Source organism: Coregonus lavaretus, assembly GCF_964263955.1.
Source record: "Coregonus lavaretus genome assembly, contig: HAP1_SCAFFOLD_1194, whole genome shotgun sequence".
NCBI classification, from domain to species: domain Eukaryota; kingdom Metazoa; phylum Chordata; class Actinopteri; order Salmoniformes; family Salmonidae; genus Coregonus; species Coregonus lavaretus.
Genome location: NW_028163407.1, coordinates 15,001 through 36,867, shown reverse-complemented (window position 1 = coordinate 36,867; position 21,867 = coordinate 15,001). Strand labels below are relative to the sequence as shown.

The 21,867-nt window shown below is 40.3% G+C and overlaps 1 protein-coding gene across 1 annotated transcript in view; it reads left to right on the top strand.

Annotated features, from left to right (window-relative positions):
- Positions 1 to 6,331: 6,331 nt before the first annotated feature.
- Positions 6,332 to 21,867, top strand: part of LOC311118178 (NLR family CARD domain-containing protein 3-like) — a gene marked incomplete at its 5' end in the record, with an annotated part of 18,661 nt that continues 3,125 nt past the window's right edge. Inside the window, 9 exons of the mRNA XM_084193033.1 lie at positions 6,332 to 6,452; positions 6,895 to 8,213; positions 9,967 to 10,409; positions 10,671 to 10,827; positions 12,819 to 12,907; positions 14,884 to 15,057; positions 16,478 to 16,651; positions 18,087 to 18,260; positions 19,685 to 19,858. Coding sequence (XP_084049159.1) covers positions 6,332 to 6,452; positions 6,895 to 8,213; positions 9,967 to 10,409; positions 10,671 to 10,827; positions 12,819 to 12,907; positions 14,884 to 15,057; positions 16,478 to 16,651; positions 18,087 to 18,260; positions 19,685 to 19,858 — 2,825 coding nt within the window. The remainder of the gene's footprint in view (positions 6,453 to 6,894; positions 8,214 to 9,966; positions 10,410 to 10,670; positions 10,828 to 12,818; positions 12,908 to 14,883; positions 15,058 to 16,477; positions 16,652 to 18,086; positions 18,261 to 19,684; positions 19,859 to 21,867) is intronic.

The window sequence follows — 21,867 nt, the reverse complement described above, 5'->3', positions numbered from 1 at the left end:
CACCAACGCTAAGAGGTGAGATTACAATTTTATGAAGAATTTATTATGTTTATTTCTAAAATAAATAGCTATCTTAAAATGAATGCACTTACTGTAAATCACTCTGGATTAGAGTATCTGCTAAATCAGGAGTTCTCAATCCGGGGTCAGTGGAGGTACTGCAGGGGTTCTGCAGCACCCTGACTGGACTCGTTGCAATGGAAGACATTTGATAGAATTTTCACGACACGAACACTTTGCCTACTCTTCATCATTGCCTAATATAATGGAATGCATATTTCTTTAACCAATTCTGATGGTTGTTACAAGCGGAATTTTGACAATATTACCGTTATACCAACACACTCTTCACACCCGTTTAACAACTCTAAATAGCTTTGGCATCGTAGGCATCAAGTCCCTTGCCAATAATGTTGCCTACTACGTTGCATACAATGTTCATTTTCATCGAACACGGCCCTAGATGCCTTCAATTGCCCAATTTATAGCTATGACCAATTTAGGATTATTTTTTAACAATGTGATGTTGCGCTCCAAAGGGATAACTTGAAAAAACATGATGTAGGTAATTAAATAATCAAAAGAAAAACGTGTTTATTATACACTTAGAAAAGAAGGTTCCTTATAGAACCAAAAAGGCTTCTATCACTTCCTTAATATATGGAACCACTAAAAGTTAGATATATTTTTGGGTTCAGTGAAGAAGAAGCTCTAGAGTTCTGATCAACGAAAGGTGATTGTTTTGAGGATGTGAACCCAGCAGCCCTCCAGTGGTCAGATCAAGTCCACCCGTTTTTTCCAGCGCCTGGCCTGGGATTCGAACCAGCCACCTTTCTGCCATAGGTCCAACTCCTGCCACTGCTCCAACGCCTTAGCCGCTGGGCCAAAACCTGAGTTAATCTTCAGAAATAAGCATGAGTTAATATGCCAAACCGAAGACAAAATGCTATGCATTCATTTATACCCATAAGAGTAAAATGTCTTAATTCTCAGCACTTATACGACCAATTTTCTACTCTGAGACACTTTGTGGATATGGGCCCAGATCTCAAAATATTGTTATAAAAAAACTTTGAATGTTTGTTTTACATATAAACATAAATAAATGAATATTACTAATGTAAGCCAGTATAAAGACTGGGTTATGTATGCACTCACTAACTGTAAGTCGTTCTGGATAAGAGCGTCTGCTAAGTGATTAAAATGTCAATGTAAATGTATTGTGTTGCTCTGCTCATGTCCGCGTTCTGAAACTGTCCGCGTCCCCGTACAGAACTGTCTGCGTCCACGTACGGTTTGGCGCCAAGCATATTGTCCAGTTACGCGCAAAGTGGACTGAGGTGATGTTGGGAAACAACGATGGAGTTCGTTACAGTGTTGAGACACCGAAGTTTATTGTTCAATTTGCTTTTTGGTCAGGGACAGTATGAGTGTAGCCAGATCCTTTTCACTCGTTTTTTAGTTAGCCAAGCTAGTCGGTACAGCTAGCTAAGCTAGCTACTCTACCAGCAGCATCCTAGTTATCCTAGCTACCACTATATCATCACCGGCTGCCTGCATTTCTTGTGGACCGATGGAGCTCCTGGGTTGTTTCTTCCACCTGTTAAATACCGTGGAGGGCTTCTCTCTCTCTCGTTGACGGATGCTGGCTACGCTCCCTCTGTCAGGTTCTCCTCTTCACTAGATGGATGGTAACTTTAGTGTTTAACCCCTCTGTGTCCAAGGACTGAACTTTTTTATATTATTTTTGGGGGCGCCTCAAGTGACCTTTTTTACAACGTTTATTTCGGATAAAAAATAGTTAATTGCATCCGCCATGGAGCCCAGTTCCAAAATATTACCATACGTCCCTGGTTATGAAGTAATCGCGAAACAACAGGCCTTATGTTTGGGCATTTTTCACCCTACCAGCTCCTATTAGTTCTATTGAGCTCCGTGACACCGACTCGCCTTCAGAACGTTCTATTGCCAGTCCATTGTTCTGCGTCACAATGCCAGCTTCACTATTGTTATCAATGAGACCTGCCTGCGTTTACCCTGTAGGTTTACCTCAGGTAACTTATTATTAACAAGGTTACGGCTACTTGGTGAGCGTTACCCTGTAGGTTCACCTCAGGTAACTTATTATTAACAAGGTTACGGCTACTTGGTGAGCGTTAACCCTGTAGGTTTACCTCAGAGGTAACTTATTATTAACAAGGTCACGGCTACTTGGTGAGCGTTAACCCTGTAGGTTTACCTCAGGTAACTTATTATTACCAAGGTTACGGCTACTTGGTGAGCGCTAACCCTGTAGGTTTACCTCAGGTAACTTATTATTAACAATATTATGGCTACTTGGTGAGCGTTAACCCTGTAGGTTTACCTCAGGTAACTTATTATTACCAAGGTTACGGCTAATTGGTGAGCGCTAACCCTGTAGGTTTACCTCAGGTAACTGATTATTAACAAGGTTACGGCTATTTGGTGAGCGTTAACCCTGTAGGTTTACCTCAGGTAACTTATTATTAACAAGGTCACGGCTACTTGGTGAGCGCTAACCCTGTAGGTTTACCTCAGGTAACTGATTATTAACAAGGTTACGGCTACTTGGTGAGCGTTAACCCTGTAGGTTTACCTCAGGTAACTTATTATTAACAAGGTTACGAATGCTGCGCATGGTTAAACATATTTGTTTTAAGAAAAAAGTGTACAATCTAAACAAAACCCATGTCCCTGTCCTCTTTTTCAAGATGTGGCCGATTTAAACAGCCAGAAGAAATGTTTTAATTAAGAAATAACAATTTTTCTGATGACTTGTTGTTTCTAAATGGCTGCTGGGTAATTTGATATGTATCGAAATCTTTATTCGTAGGCATCAAATTGAGCGAATGCTGCGCAGGTTCACTGAGTTGCAAACCAAATGGGTATAATGGGGTGATTGTTGTCTAATCGGGTGGTCTAGCTAATGGATTTGTAGATCTGACTCAGTTGCTACCTCAGATTATGAGCCTAGCAAGTGTCATGAAGTGTCAGGTCTCCCGAGTGGTGCAGTGGTCTAAGGTGCCACTGGAGATCCTTGTTGTCGTAGCTGGCCGCGACCGGGAGACCCGTGGGTTCGCTTCCCACTGTGGGCCAGTATGAATAAATAAATAATGTATGCACTCACTAACTGTAAGTCGCTCTGGATAAGAGCATCTGCTAAATGACGTAAATGTAATGAATGAGTTATGTAGTACCCACATACGGCCACAAGGAGGAGCAAGAGTGCCTTAAACCCATACTGTTTATTGCCATATAAACCCTAAACCTAACAATCAATCAAATGTATTTATAAAGCCCTTTTTACACCAGCAGATGTCACAAAGTGCTATACAGAAACTCTTACCCTACTTATAACCTATTTTAGCCGTAACCCTAACCCCTAATTCTAGGGTAGGGTAGCCTATAACACTTTTAGAAACTATTTTAGTAATAATATTATCTTAGTAAATACAATTATAGTATTAAATAGCGTTTTGATTATTTTGTTGTTGTTTTATTATATGTATAATTGCAAGACAGAACACTTGATAAATAAGACACATTTGTTTTATTTTTCAAATGTGGTTTGAATTGGGTGACCTAGTAACCTCTGTGTGAAAGTCCAGCAATTGGCGTGGGGCAGGTTTGAGACTGATCTAATACACTTTATTTCTCAGCTGCCTCACCAATGTCTGTACGTGAATTAATAACTTTTAATTGCTAAATATTTCCAATAGATCGCAACATAAGACAACGAAGCATCAGTTATAGGCTACAAGCAGCAATATGATTGACATAAAATATTATGCCACCAAATACTATATGTCCCATGATTTTCTAAGATGGTCACTCATTACTTTAGTTAGCTATATATCTCGTATTAGGCCTGTGATGCTTTTGGAAGAGCAACAAAATAGTGACTATAGCAGGTGTTGAACCCCGGGTAAATAATCACTAGTCAGATGCACTAACCTCAACCCTAGTTTACATACATTATAGAAAATAATCTTAATATCTGATATTGGGAGTAAATTACCTCGGAATAGAAAAGACAAGAGTGCATCTTCCAGCCCGCCAATAAATTACATCAAATCAAATCAAATGTTATTTGTCACATACACGTGTTTAGCAGATGTTATAGCGGGTGTAGCGAAATGCTTGTGCTTCTAGCTCCGACAGTGCAGTAATATCTAACAAGTAATATCTAACAATTTCACAACATACACCCAATACACACAAATCTAAGTAAGGAATGGAATTTAAGAATATATACATATATGGACAAGCAATGACAGAGCAGCATGTACTAAGATACAGTAGTATATTATAGAATACAGTATATACATATGAGATGAGTAGTGCAAGATATGTAAACATTATTAAAGTAAACAGTGTTCCATTTCTTAAAGTGGCCAATGATGTCAATAGGCAGCAGCAGCCTCTAATGTGCTAGTGATGGCTATTTAACAGTCTGATGGCCTTGAGATAGAAGCTGTTTTTCATTCTCTCAGTCCCAGCTTTGATGCACCTGTATTGACCTCGCTATTGGATGATAGCGGGGTGAAGAGGCAGTGGCTCGGGTGGTTGATGAATCTGACAATGAATGTACTAGGAAAATACGTTTTTCTCGACCAGAGGTGACTAAATTAATGTTCAGGCTTATTGCGTTAGCAGTGTGGAAAGGGACAGTAAAAAGCGTGTGCAGGAGTTTTCCTGTGAGGGGGAGTGGTGGTGTATCCAGGGAGAAAACTAAACTAACCTTCTGAAATGTCATTTGTGGTCTTATGCTGCATTCTATTGGAATTATTTAGCAACTGCAGTAGTACTGAATAAAGTGTATATCCTTATTAAAGTAGTAATTACTCAGAATTGCAAAATATGACATTTTCTAGTTCATTTTACCACTTACAACAATAAAATAACAATTTATAGCATAGCACAATGAAACTGACATAAACCAAAAACAACATACATTTTGTTAATTATAAAAAATTAATAAAAAACGATGTATTTAGATGGGTGACATTATCTGCCAAAGTAACACCTCGATCGAGCGTTCTTTTTGATTATTATTACTGTGTAAAACCTAGCAGTACTACTAATTTCTCTGAGAGTGAGGCAGATATATATATTATTACTGTGTAAAACCTAGCAGTACTACTTAATTCTCTGAGAGTGAGGCAGATATATATATTATTACAGTGTAAAACCTAGCAGTACTACTTATTTCTCTGCGAGTGAGGCAGATATATTTTATTACTGTGTAAAACCTAGCAGTACTACTTATTTCTCTGAGAGTGAGTCAGATATATATTATTACTGTATAAAACCTAGCAGTACTACTTATTTCTCTGAGAGTGAGGCAGATATATAGCATTTTGCAATAAAAACATGATTATTTGTCTCTCTGAAATGAAACCATCAAGTGATTGATTTTAAACAAATACATGTCTGTCATTGAACAACCCCCTGCCATGATTAGCTAGTGAAAAAACACACCAATCGCTTTCAGAATTTCTTCAAACAATAAAAGCTAATTTACGAACATTTCTGAAAATGGATATAAAGCATAACATTTTGGAATGAAACTCTTGTTTCCCCATCTGAGCTCAGAGTAGATGAGAGACGTAATGTTTGTCTCTGTTGTGTTGAAGCCCAATCAAGCAGGAGAGACCAGCCTCCCCTGTACCCAGCTGTGTGTCCATGAAGAGTGACCAGTCTATGAATCCACCTATAGAGTTTAGAGAGGGAGACTTTTCTAGTGAACAAAGGTAAGAAGAACTCATGGGTCATGGTCAGTGAGTTAAACAACACTGTCTCTAGGCATTTCTCCTCTCCCATTTTCCCATTTCTTTTTGTTGTTTTCATAATCCATAGGCTAAACCTTTTTTCCATTTTCATAGTCCTGAAACAATATTAAACAAACACAACATTCCCTCTGTGTGTGTGTGTGTGTGTGTGTGCACTCCCTGGATGAGGAGATGTAATCTCATGATTTGTCCACAGAAACCAACAGGAGAGATCAGAGTCAGAGATTCTCAGTGGTCAGTCTTCCCAGAGTCATCAAACAGACCTGGCCTCCATATTCAGTGTATGTGGTCCTGTTATGTACATTTGTTTTTGTTTACCTCAAGTAAAGTTGATCTGTCAATCATTCATTCATGTGTTAATGAGAAAGCATTTAGTCTCTTGCTTAACTTATTTACTTTATTTATTTCAGTTGCTAGAAGAGAATACTGTGACATTTGTGAAGAACGAGCTGAAGATGTTCAAGAGGATTCTTAGTCCAGAACTCCCAGAAGGCTTTGAGAGTCAGAAGCAGGATAAGGAAGTGGTGGATGCTGAAGATGAGAAGCAGGAGAGCAGTGCCAGAGAGGGGGCTCTGAAGATCACACTGCACGTCCTGAGGAAAATGAACCAGAAGGAGCTTGCTGACACACTGGAGAAAAGTAAGAGCTGTCTGCCTCATGTTGAATGCTGTTTTAGAACATTTAAAAGCTGTAGCTAAAGTACAGCTAAAGTAGCTGTGTAACTCAATGATATTGTAGCATCCTTAACACAACACCTAGTGACCTCATCAAGTAGCAGCAGGGATGTGTTGTTTTGATGAATTTAGACAGAGAGAGAGAGAGAGAGAGAGAGAGAGAGAGAGAGAGAGAGAGAGAGAGAGAGAGAGAGAGAGAGAGAGAGAGAGAGAGAGAGAGAGAGAGAGAGAATACCAACAATTATATAAATCAGTCACACCAGTCTGTAATGCATTATGAAAACATTTACACATTTATACAGTCAGTTAAGCGAAGAAATGATTATAATTTAAAATGTTATAACAGTCCTAGAATACTGTAGGCATTAAAACAGACGTAAAATTAATATCCTCTGTGTTATTTCTAGATTCAGATGAGCATGCTGTGATTTGCCAACGTGAACTCAAATCTAATCTAAAGAAGAAGTTTCAATGTGTATTTGAGGGGATCGCTAAACAAGGAAACCCAACACTTCTCAATAAGATCTACACAGAGCTCTACATCACAGAGGGTGGAACAGGAGAGGTCAATAATGAACATGAGCTGAGACAGATTGAGACAACAACCAGGAAACAAGAAAGACCAGAGACCGCAATCAAATGTAACGACATCTTCAAACCCTTAACTGGACAAGACAAACTTATCAGAACTGTGCTGACAAAGGGAGTCGCTGGCATTGGAAAAACAGTCTCTGTGCAGAAGTTCATTCTGGACTGGGCTGAAGGAAAAGCAAATCAGGATGTCCAATTTGTATTTTCATTCCCTTTTCGGGAGCTGAATTTGATGAACGGGGATAAACACACTTTGATTGAACTTCTCAATCACTTCTCAATCGAAACCAAAGAATCAAGAATCTCCAACTACGACAAGTTCAAAGTTCTGTTCATCTTTGATGGTCTGGATGAGTGCCGACTGCCCCTAGACTTCCAGAAGAACAAGATCTGTTGTGACGTCACAGAGTCAACCTCAGTGGATGTTCTGCTGACAAATCTCATCAAGGGAAATCTGCTTCCCTCTGCTCTCCTCTGGATAACTACCCGACCTGCAGCAGCCAATAAGATCCCTTCAGTGTGTGTTGACCAGGTGACAGAGGTACGAGGGTTCAATGACCCACAGAAGGAGGAGTACTTCAGGAAGAGATTCAGTGATGAGGACCTGGCCAGCAGAATCATCTCACACATAAAGACATCAAGGAGCCTCCACATCATGTGCCATATTCCAGTCTTTTGTTGGATTTCTGCAATAGTCCTTGAACACATGTTGAGTACAGACCAGAGAGAAGAGATGCCCAAGACTCTGACTGAGATGTACACACACCTTGTGGAGTTTCATACCAAACAGAAGAATGAAAAGTATCTTGGGAAAGAAGAGACAGGTCCACACTGGAATAAAGAGAGCATTCTGTCACTGGGAAAACTGGCTTTTCAACAGCTTGTGAATGGCAATCTGATTTTCTATGAAGAAGACCTGAAAGAGGCTGGCATTGATGTCAATGAAGCCTCAGTGTACTCAGGATTGTGCACACAGATCTTTAAAGAGGAATGTGGGCTGTACCATGAAAAGGTGTACTGCTTCGTGCATCTGAGCATTCAGGAGTTTCTGGCTGCTGTATATGTGTTCCTCTCATTCATCAACAACAATGATAATCTAATGGATGAATCTCAATCAACATCCAGACACTTTTTTGTGAGGTTCAGACACAAGCGTAAAGTTACTTCAAATCAAATCAAATCAAATCAAATTTTATTGGTCACATGCGCCGAATACAACAGGTGCAGACATTACAGTGAAATGCTTACTTACAGCCCTTAACCAACAGTGCATTTATTTTAAACAAAAAAGTAAGAATAAAACAACAACAAAAAAGTGTTGAGAAAAAAAGAGCAGAAGTAAAAAATAAAGTGACAGTAGGGAGGCTATATATACAATAGAATAAAGTGACAGTAGGGAGGCTATATATACAGGGGGGTACCGTTGCATAGTCAATGTGCGGGGGCACCGGCTAGTTGAGGTAATATGTACATGTGGGTAGAGTTAAAGTGACTATGCATAAATACTTAACAGAGTAGCAGCAGCGTAAAAGGGATGGGGTGGGGGGGCAGTGCAAATAGTCCGGGTAGCCATGATTAGCTGTTCAGGAGTCTTATGGCTTGGGGGTAGAAGCTGTTGAGAAGTCTTTTGGACCTAGACTTGGCACTCCGGTACCGCTTGCCGTGCGGTAGCAGAGAGAACAGTCTATGACTAGGGTGACTGGAGTCTTTGACAATTTTGAGGGCCTTCCTCTGACACCGCCTGGTATAGAGGTCCTGGATGGCAGGGAGCTTTGCCCCAGTGATGTACTGGGCCGTACGCACTACCCTCTGTAGTGCCTTGCGGTCAGAGGCCAAGCAGTTGCCATACCAGGCGGTGATGCAACCAGTCAGGATGCTCTCGATGGTGCAGCTGTAGAATTTTTTGAGGATCTGAGGACCCATGCCAAATCTTTTTAGTCTCCTGAGGGGGAATAGGCTTTGTCGTGCCCTCTTCACGACTGTCTTGGTGTGTTTGGACCATGATAGTTCGTTGGTGATGTGGACACCAAGGAACTTGAAGCTCTCAACCTGTTCCACTACAGCCCCGTCGATGAGAATGGGGGCGTGCTCAGTCCTCTTTTTTTTCCTGTAGTCCACAATCATCTCCTTTGTCTTGGTCACGTTGAGGGAGAGGTTGTTGTCCTGGCACCACACGGCCAGATCTCTGACCTCCTCCCTATAGGCTGTCTCATCGTTGTCGGTGATCAGGCCTACCACTGTTGTGTCGTCGGCAAACTTAATGATGGTGTTGGAGTCGTGCCTGGCCATGCAGTCATGGGTGAACAGAGAGTACAGGAGGGGACTGAGCACGCACCCCTGAGGGGCCCCCGTGTTGAGGATCAGTGTGGCAGATGTGTTGTTACCTACCCTTACCACCTGGGGGCGGCCCGTCAGGAAGTCCAGGATCCAGTTGCAGAGGGAGGTGTTTAGTCCCAGGATCCTTAGCTTAGTGATGAGCTTTGAGGGCACTATGGTGTTGAATGCTGAGCTGTAGTCAATGAATAGCATTCTCACGTAGGTGTTCCTCTTGTCCAGGTGGGAAAGGGCAGTGTGGAGTGCGATAGAGATTGCATCATCTGTCGATCTGTTGGGGCGGTATGCAAATTGGAGTGGGTCTAGGGTTTCTGGGATTATGCTGTTGATGTGAGCCATGACCAGTCTTTCAAAGCACTTCATGGCTACAGACGTCAGTGCCACGGGTCGGTAGTCATTTAGGCAGGTTATCTTAGAGTTCTTGGGCACGGGGACTATGGTGGTCTGCTTGAAACATGTTGGTATTACAGACTCAGTCAGGGACATGTTGAAAATGTCAGTGAAGACACTACTGTCTAGAGTAGTGAAGACACTACAGCACTACTTTCTACAAGAGTGCTGTGGATAAAGCCTTACAAAGTGAGACAGGAAACCTGGACCTGTTCCTCCGCTTCCTTCTGGGCCTCTCACTGGAGTCCAATCAGAAGCACTTACGAGGTCTACTGACAAAGACAAGAAGCAGCTCACAGAGCCATGAAGAAACAGTCAAGTACATCAAGGTGAAGATCAGGAAGAATCCCTCTCCAGAGAGGTGCATCAATCTGTTCCACTGTCTGAATGAACTGAATGACCATTCTCTAGTGGAGGAGATCCAAAGATACCTGAGATCAGGAAGTCTCTCAAAAGCCAAACTGTCACCTGCACAGTGGTCAGCTCTGGTCTTTGTGTTGCTGACTTCAGAAAAGGAGCTGGATGTGTTTGACCTGACGAAATACTCCAGATCAGAGGAAGGTCTTCTGAGGCTGCTGCCAGTGGTCAAAGCCTCCAGAGCTGCTCTGTGAGTACATAAAATGACATTTAAGTACTAATCATCAGGAAGAAATATTCAGTTTAGAGAAATATATGTATTATTGAAAAACATATTGAATCAATGCATTGATGTTCACATTAGTATAACAATATGACCATACAATTCTAGGAGACAGAAGATGAATCTATATGTTGTTTAAGAGAATAAACCAAATGCATCTGCCATTGTCCTTCTACACTACTGGTGTTAAATTAACAGTTTGTGAAATAATGATGATCTCTCTGTCAGGCTGTCAGGCTGTGGAGTCACAGAGAAAGGATGTGCTTCTCTGGTCTCAGCTCTGAAGTCAAACCCCTCACACCTGAGAGAGCTGGATCTGAGTAACAATGACCTGAAGGATTCAGGAGTGAAGCTGCTCTCTGCTGGACTGGGGAATCCCCACTGTAAACTGGAGACTCTGAGGTCACTATTCCTGTAGTTGGTCAACAAGTGATAACTGTTCACCAGATCCACATGTGTTTACCAGGCACACACAGTCCACACCATATGTGTTTGGACAGTGAAGCTTACAGTTTTACATTTGGTGCTATGCTCCAACATTTTGGATTTGAGATATAATGTTTCATTTTAGGCAACAGTACAGAATGTCACCTTTTAGTTAGAGGTATTCATACATATATATTTTACCGTTTAGTAATGAAAGCACTTAATGTATGTAGTTCTCCCATTTGAAAAAGTCGTAATTATTTGGACAAATTAATTTAGTAAAAAGTTTAGTGTTTGGTCCAATATTATTTGCCTGCAGTGATTACATCAAGCTTGTGATTCTACAAACTTGTTGAATACATTTGCAGTTTGTCTTGGTTGTGTTTTGGATGATGTTTTTCCCAATAGAAACTGAATGGTGAATAATGTCCTGTCATTTTGGAGTCACTTCACTTGTATTGTCAGTAAAAATAGAAGATGTTTCTGAACACTTCTACATTCATGTGGATGCTACCATGATTATGAATAATCATGAATGAATCGTGATTGATGATGAATGAGAAAGTTACTGTCACGGTTTCGGCCGAGGCTGCCTCTCGTCCTTGCTCGGGCAGGCTTCGGCGTTCGTCGTCTCCGGAATACTAGCTGCCACCGTTGTATGTTTCTATGTTCGTTTGCTTTTGTCTGATTGGTGTACACCTGTTATCGTTTAGTGTAATTAGTGTCCTATAAGTTCTCGTTGTGTTTGTCTAGTGTTTGTGTGTGATTGTTTTACTGTCGTGCCGGTAGGCTGGATTTCTACTGTTTGCTCGGTTGAGCTATATTCTCCATTGTTTGGAGTGTTTTTGTCGCACCTGTTAGTGCGCCCGTTATTTTCGCCTACGTGCGGAGTCTCGCCTCAGGGCGTGTGTTTGTGATTGTTTTCGTGTGCATCAACTAAAGTCTGTTGGACTAACGTTCTGCGTCCTGCGCCTGATTCCACCACCACACCCACCTACATCTACCTTGACAGTTACAGAGGAACAAGGATTGGTAATGGTGAGAGGTTAGCATGTTTTGTTGTAGCCTCTGTAACTTTCTCACTATTGTTTTGCGTTTTTTTTGTTGTTATTAGTTATTTTATGATATTTGTTATTGCAAGGCAGAACACTTGATAAATAAGACACATTTGTTTTATTTTTCAAATGTGGTTTGAACTGGTTGACCTAGTAACCTCTATGTGAAAGTCCAGCAATTGGCGTGGGATAGGTGGGGCAGGTTTGAGACTGATCTAAGGAATTAACAAGAAAAATACACTTTATTTCTCAGCTGCCTCACCAATGTCTTTATGTGAATTAATAACTTTTAATTGCTAAATTTCCAATAGATGGCAGCATAAGACCACGAAGCATCAGTTATAGGCTACAAGCAGCAAAAATATATGTCCCATGATTTTCTAAAATGGTCACTCATTACTTCACAGTTATCCATCCATCCATCCACCCACCCACCCACCCACCCACCCACCCACCCACCCACAAAGTGTCTTCCCTGCCACTGTTTTGGTAAAAAAGCTGGGCTTGGGATGGAGAAATGTATCCACATAAATGTATAGACAGAGGATGGATGCTAAGACTGACCATCCATGGTACAAAAACTATAGTTTTAACCATGTTTTGAGGCTTTACAGTGTTTGGAGTAAAAAAAAAAAAGTGTATTTTGGGTTCTGCTGAGCAGAGCTTCCCAAAGTCGGTCATGGCAGTTGAACTAAGCTCATGAGGCATTTATAAGTTATATTATTTTCTGAATCAATGGGTAGATATCATTAATTAATAAGTACAAAAATGGATGTGGACCCAAAAATGGATGTAGTAACTGTTGATTCACCTTTAACATAAACACTGACACTAGACACTGGAAATTAGATGTGCCTTGCAAAAGTATTCATCCCCCTCACACCTGAGAGAGCTGGACCTGAGTAACAATGACCTGGAGGATTCAGGAGTGGAGCTGCTCTCTGCTGGACTGGGGGATCCCCACTGTAAACTGGAGACTCTGAGGTCAGTATTCCTGTATTTGGTCAACAAGTGATAACCGTTCACCAGATCCACATGTGTTTACCAGGCACACATAGTCCACACCATATGTGTTTGGACAGTGAAGCTTACAGTTTTAAATGTTTTGCTATGCTCCAGAATTTTGGATTTGAGATAAAATGTTCCATATTAGGCGACATTACAGAATGTCACCTTTTTATTTGATGTTAATAGTGAGAGGTTAGTATGTTTTGTTGTAGCCTCTGTAACTCTCTCATTCATTATTATTCATGATTCATTCATGATATTTCTTAATCATGGCAGTCACAAGCTTGATTTAGTCATTGTCGGCAAGGAATATGGGAACTGTCGTGGTAATTATTCGAATCAAAGGAGAGACTTTTAGATTTCCTCAAAGCAATTTAGCTTTATTAATTACTGCAGTAATGGAGTGTTAACAGTCACCGAGTTAAAGCTAAGGTTACAGTTAAGGTGTCGAGTTAAAGCCCAAAAATAAACAGGATTCGTTTACAACTCTTTATAGTCTTCCTGAGTCCTTGTGACGAAGAACAGATACGTGAAATTATACAAAGGTACATTGTGCTCTCATGTAACAGACATCAAGATTTACATGGAGCCAAATATCTGTCTCCAGTTCATTTACTGCTTGTTTATACAGACATACTAATGCAACATAGGACACTAAGTCTTTGCCTTAATTTATGAAGTTGGGTGTTAATTAATCACCTGGAGGGAGGGTTCTCCTCACAACCATCCATACCATGATACCTTGCATTATACAACCATCAATCCAAAACTCATGGACCAGGCAAGGAGGGCATTAATCAGAGAGGCAACAAAGAGCCCAAAGATAACCCTGAAGGAGCTGCAAAGCTCCACAGCGGAGATTGGAGTATCTGTCCATAGGACCACTTTAAACCGTACACTCCACACAGCTGTGCTTTACGGAAGTGTGGCCAGAAAAAAGCCATTGCTTTAAGAAAAAAAGAAGCAAAAAGCCATGTGGGAGACTCCCCAAACATATGGAAGAAGGTACTCTGGTCAGATGAGACTAAAATTGAGCTTTTGGCTATCAAGGAAAACGCTATGTCTGGGGCAAACCCAACACCTCTCATCACCCCGAGAACACCATCCCCACAGTGAAGCATGGTGGTGGCAGCATCATGCTGTGGGGATGTTTTTCATCGGCAGGGACTGGGAAACTGGTCAGAATTGAAGGAATGATGGATGGTGCTATATACAGGGAAATTCTTGAGGGTTCACCTTCCAGCAGGACAATGACCCTAAGCATACACTCGAGTGGTTTAAGGGGAAACATTTAAATGTCTTGGAATGGCCTAGTCAAAGCACAGACCTCAATCCAATTGAGAATACTTTCGCAACCTACTGTAAAGGTGTGATTAACATAATGTTGTAATTCTACGACAGACCAAATACTAAACTTTTGACTACTTTAATACACTATAAGTTAATTGGTCAGAATACTTATGACTTCTTCAAATAGGGGGACTGGATACATAAAGTGATTTCATTTCTAAACGGTGAAACAGATATGTATGAAAATACCCTCAAATAAAAGGTGACATTATATACTGTCATCTCATATGAAACATTTGATCTCAAATCCAAAATGCTGGAGTATAGAGCCAAATTTCAAATGTTAGCTTCACTGTCAAAATAGATATGGTGTGGACTGTATACTCAATACAATCTAAATCTGATACCTCACTGTCTGTCTTTTGACTGATACTGCTTTTTAAGCTGCTCTGGTCAGTCTACTGAAATATTAGTACTTAATTTTTTTCTCTCTACAAGCAATACTTTGATCATTTTACATTTTTAATAAGGATACATTTATAAGTAGATATGGCAGGTTTCAGGACACTGATGTATCTGAAAATGTTGACAAAATATACTGCCACTATTTTCACCACCAAAGAATAGGCAGTGTGGTTTTAATAGGATTTGAATCTTTGCAGGCTGTCAGGCTGTCTAGTCACAGAGGAAGGCTGTGCTTCTCTGGTCTCAGCTCTGAAGTCAAACCCCTCACACCTGAGAGAGCTGGACCTGAGTAACAATGACCTGAAGGATTCAGGAGTGAAGCTGCTCTCTGCTGGACTGGGGAATCCCCACTGTAAACTGGAGACTCTGAGGTCAGTATTCCTGTATTTGGTCAACAAGTGATAACTGTTCACCAGATCCACATGTGTTTACCAGGTACACTTAGTCCACACCATATGTGTTTGGACAGTGAAGCTTACAGTTTAAAATTATTTGGTGCTATGCTCCAGCATTTTGTATTTGAGATAGAATGTTTCATATTGGGCGACAGTATATAATGTCACCTTTTATTTGAGGATATTTTCATACGTATCTGTGTTACTGTTTAGAAATGAAATCACTTTATGTGTCTAGTTCTCCCGTTTGAAAAAGTCGTAATAATTTGGACATATTCACTTATATTGTATTAAAGTAGTCATAAGTTTAGTATTTGGTCCCATATTCCTTACCTGCAGTGATTACATCAAGCTTGTGATTCTACAAACTTGTTGAATGCATTTGCAGTTTGTTTTAGTTGTGTTTTGGATTATGTTTTTCCCAATAGAAACTGAATGGTGAATAATGTCCTGTGTCATTTTGGAGTCACTTCACTTGTATTGTCAGTAAGAATAGAAGATGTTTCTGAACACTTCTACATTCATGTATGGATCGTGAATGATTATGAATGAGAAAGTTACAGAGGAACAAGGATCATACCCCCTCTGTCATTGGTAATGGTGAGAGGTTAGCATGTTTTGATGTAGCCTCTGTAACTTTCTCATTCATTATTATTCATGATTCATTCATAATTGTTCTTAATCATGGCATCATAAAGATTCATTTAGTAGTGTTTAGAAACATGTTATCTACTCACTTAGACAGAAGATTAATCTAGTCATCATCCACCATTCAGTTACTGTTGGGCAAAACATAACCCAAAACACAACCAAAACAAACTGCAAATGAAACCAACGAGTTTGGGACCAAATACTCAACTTTTGACTACTTTAATACACTATAAGTGAATTGATCAGAATACTTATGACTTCTTCAAATAGGGGGACTAGATACATAAAGTGCTTTCATTTCTAAACGGTGAAACAGATATGTATTAAAATACCCTCAAATAAAAGGTGACATTATATACTGTCACCTTATATGAAACATTTGATCTCAAATCCAAAATGTTGGAGTACAGAGCCAAATTTCAAATGTTAGCTTCACTGTCAAAATAGATATGGTGTGGACTGTATACTCAATACAATCTAAATCTGATACCTCACTGTCTGTCTTTTGACTGATACTGCTTTTTAAGCTGCTCTGGTCAGTCTACTGAAATATTAGTACTTAATTTTTTTCTCTCTACAAGCAATACTTTGATCATTTTACATTTTTAATAAGGATACATTTATAAGTAGATATGGCAGGTTTCAGGACACTGATGTATCTGAAAATGTTGACAAAATATACTGCCACTATTTTCACCACCAAAGAATAGGCAGTGTGGTTTTAATAGGATTTGAATCTTTGCAGGCTGTCAGGCTGTCTAGTCACAGAGGAAGGCTGTGCTTCTCTGGTCTCAGCTCTGAAGTCAAACCCCTCACACCTGAGAGAGCTGGACCTGAGTAACAATGACCTGAAGGATTCAGGAGTGAAGCTGCTCTCTGCTGGACTGGGGAATCCCCACTGTAAACTGGAGACTCTGAGGTCAGTATTCCTGTATTTGGTCAACAAGTGATAACTGTTCACCAGATCCACATGTGTTTACCAGGTACACTTAGTCCACACCATATGTGTTTGGACAGTGAAGCTTACAGTTTTAAATTTGGTGCTATGCTCCAGCATTTTGGATTTCAGATATAATGTTTCATATTAGGCAACAGTACAGAATGTCACCTTTTATTTGAGGTTTTTCATACATATCTGTTTTTAGTGTTTAGATACGAAAGCACTTTACGTATCTCATTCTCCCATTTGAAGAAGTCGTAATTATTTGGACAAATTCATTTAGTCAAAAGTTTAGTATTTGGTCCCATATTCCTTACCTGCAGTGATTACATCAAGCTTGTGATTATACAAACTTGTTGAATGCATTTGCAGTTGTCCTGGTTTTGTTATAGATTATATTTTTCCTAATAGAAACTGAATGGTGAATAATGTCCTGTCATTTTGGAGTCACTTCACTTGTATTGTCAGTAAGAATAGAAGATGTTTATGAACACTTCTACATTCATGTGAATGCTATCATGATTATGAATAATGATGAATGAATCGTGAATGATGATGAATGAGAAAGTTACAGAGGAGCAAGGATCATACCCCCTCTGTTATTGGTAATGGTGAGAGGTTAGCATGTTTTGTTGTAGCCTCTGTAACTTTCTCACTCATTATTATTCTTGATTCATTCATGATTTTTCTTAATCATGGCATCATCAGGATTCATTTAGTAGTGTTTAGAAACATGTTATCTACTCACTTAGACAGAAAATTACTCCAGTCATCATCCACCATTCAGTTACTATTGGGCAAAATATAACCCAAAACACAACCAAAACAAACTGCAAATGCAACCAACGAGTTTACAACCAAATACTAAACTTTTGACTACGTTAATACACTATAAGTGAAATGGTCAGAATATGTTTGACTTCGTCAAATGGGGGGACTAGATACATAAAGTGCTTTCATTTCTAAACGGTGAAACAGATATGTATTGAAATACCCTCAAATAAAATATGACATTATATACTGTCACCTCATATGACACATTTGATCTGAAATCTAAAATGCTGGAGTACAGAGCCACATTTAAAATGTTAGCTTCACTGTCAAAATAGATATGGTGTGGACTGTATACTCAATACAATCTAAATATGATACCTCACTGTTTGTCTTTTGACTGATACTGCTTTTTAAACTGGTCTGGTCAGTCTACTCAAATATTTGTACTTTATATTTTTCTATCTACAAGCAATACTTTGATAATTTGTTATTGTTAATAATGATACATTCATTCATTTATGAATAGATATGGCAGGTTTCAGGACACTGATATATCTGAATATGTTGAAAATATATACTGCCACTATTTTCACCGCCAAAGAATAGCAGTGTGATTTTAATATGATTTGACTCTTTGCAGGCTGTCAGGCTGTCTAGTCACAGAGGAAGGCTGTGCTTCTCTGGTCTCAGCTCTGAAGTCAAACCCCTCACACCTGAGAGAGCTAGATCTGAGTAACAATGACCTGAAGGATTCAGGAGTGAAGCTGCTCTCTGCTGGACTGGGGAATCCCCACTGTAAACTGGAGACTCTGAGGTCAGTATTCCTGTAGTTGGTCAACAAGTGATAACTGTTCACCAGATCCACATGTGTTTACCAGGCACACATAGTCCACACCATATGTGTTTGCACAGTGAAGCTTACAGTTTTACATTTGGTGCTATGCTCCATCATTTTGGATTTCAGATAGAATGTTTCATATTAGGCAACAGTACAGAATGTCACCTTTTATTTGAGGTTTTTCATACATATCTGTTTTAGTGTTTAGATACGAAAGCACTTTACGTATCTCGTTCTCCCATTTGAAGAAGTCGTAATTATTTGGACAAATTCATTTAGTCAAAAGTTTAGTATTTGGTCCCATATTCCTTACCTGCAGTGATTACATCAAGCCTGTGATTCTACAAACTTGTTGAAAACATTTGCAGTTTGTCTTGGTTGTGTTTTGGATTATGTTTTTCCCAATAGAAACTGAATGGTGAATAATGTCCTGTCATTTTGGAGTCACTTCACTTGTATTGTCAGTAAGAATAGAAGATGTTTCTGAACACTTCTACATTCATGTGGATGCTACCATGATTATGAATAATGATGAATGAATCGTGAATGATGATGAATGAGAAAGTTACAGAGGAACAAGGATCATACCCCCTCTGTTATTGGTAATGGTGAGAGGTTAGCATGTTTTGTTGTAGCCTCTGTAACTTTCTCACTCATTATTATTCATGATTCATTCATGATTTTTATTAATCATGTCATCATTAGGATTAATTTAGTAGTGTTTAGAAACATGTTATCTACTCACTTAGACAGAAAATTACTCCAGTCATCATCCACCATTCAGTTACTATTGGACAAAACATAACCCAAAACACGACCAAAACAAACTGCAAATGCAACCAACGAGTTTGAGACCAAATACTCAACTTTTGACTACTTTAATACACTATAAGTGAATTGGTCAGAATACTTATGACTTCTTCAAATGGGGGGACTAGATACATAAAGTGCTTTCATTTCTAAATGGTGAAACAGAAATGTATGAAAATACCATCAAATAAAAGGTGACATTATATACTGTCACATCATATGAAACATTTGATCTCAAATCCAAAATGTTGGAGTACAGAGCCACATTTAAAATGTTAGCTTCACTGTCAAAATAGATATGGTGTGGACTGTATACTCAATACAATCTAAATCTGATACCTCACTGTCTGTCTTTTGACTGATACTGCTTTTTAAACTGCTCTGGTCAGTCTACTCAAATATTTGTACTATACATGTTTTTCTCTACAAGCAATATTATGATAATTTCTAATAATGATACATTAATTTATGAATACATATGGCAGGTTTCAGGACACTGATGTATCTGAATATGTTGAAAAAATATACTGCCACTATTTTCACCACCAAAGAATAGCAGTGTGGTTTTAATATGATTTGACTCTTTGCAGGCTGTCAGGCTGTCTAGTCACAGAGGAAGGCTGTGCTTCTCTGGTCTCAGCTCTGAAGTCAAACCCCTCACACCTGAGAGAGCTGGATCTGAGCTACAATCACCCAGGAGACTCAAAAGTCAGACTGCTCTCTGCTGGACTGGAGGATCCACACTGCAGACTGGAGAAACTCAAGTATGTAGAGGGTTTATGTCAATGTTCATATCAGACATGTTGGAGTTATCAGGCTAGGTAAGACAAACATTCTGACCACCACTTGGACTAAGTTATATGCTGACCGTGTGTGTGTGTGTGTGTGTGTGTGTGTGTGTGTATGTGTGTCCAGTGTGTGTGTGTGTTTGTGTGTGTGTGTGTGTGTGTGTCCAGTGTGTGTGTCCAGTGTGTGTGTGTGTGTGTGTGTGTGTGTCCTGTGTGTGTGTGTGTGTGTGTGTGTGTGTCCAGTGAGTGTGTGTGTGTGTGTGTGTGTGTGTGTGTGTGTGTGTGTGTGTGTGTGTGTGTGTGTCCAGTGTGTGTGTGTGTCGTGTGTACACACACTGGACACACACACACACTGGACACACACACACACACAGCCTGGACACACACACACACACACACACACACTGTAAACACACACACTGGACACATACACACAAAGGACACACACTCACACACTGGACAAACACACACACTGGACACACACACACACACAAGACATACACACACACACTGGACACACACACACAATGGACACACACACACATTGGACAAACACACACACACACACACTGGACACACACACACACACACACACACACGGACACACACTTGACACACACACACGCACACACACACACACTGGACACACACACACACGCACACACACACACTGGACACACACCGGACACACACACAAACACACACTGGACACACACCCAAACACACACACACACTGGACACACACTGGACACACACACACACACACACTGGACACACACTGGACACACACACAAACACACACACACACTGGACACACACTGGACACACACACACACACGCACACACACACACAGGACACACACCGGACACACACACAAACACACATTGGACACACACACAAACACACACACACACTGTAAACACACACACTGGACACACACACACACTGGACAAACACACAAACACTAGACACACACACATACACTAGACACACACACACACAAACTAGACATACACACACACTGGACACACACAAAATGGACACACATATACACACTGGACAAACACACACACACACACACACTGGACACACACACACACTGGACACACACACACTGGACAAACACAAACACACACACACACTGAACACACACACACACACTGGACACACATACACCCTGGACACACACACACACACACTGGACACACACACTCACACTGTAAACACACACACTGGACACATACACACAAAGGACACACACACACACACTGGACAAACACACACACTGGACACACACACACTCACACTGGACACACACACACTAGACACACACACACACTTGACAAACACACACACACTAGACAAACACACACACACTGGACACACACACACAATGGACACACACACACACACACTGGACAAACACACACACACACACACACACTGGACACACACACATACACACTAGACACACACACAAACACACACACACACACTGGACACACACACACACACACAAACACACACTCTGTAAACACACACACTGGACACACACACTGGACACACACACACACTGGACAAACACACAAACACTAGACACACACACATACACTAGACACACACACACACACACACACACTAGACATACACACACACTGGACACACACAAAATGGACACACATATACACACTGGACAAACACACACACACACACACACACACACACACACTGGACACACACACACACTGGACACACACACACTGGACAAACACAAACACACACATACACACTGAACACACACACACACACACACTGGACACATAAACACATACTGGACAAACAACACGGACACACACTGGACACAAACACGGACACACACACACTGGACACACACACACACTGGACACACATACACACACTGTAAACACACACAAAGGACACACACACACACACACTGAACAAACACACAAACTGGACACACATA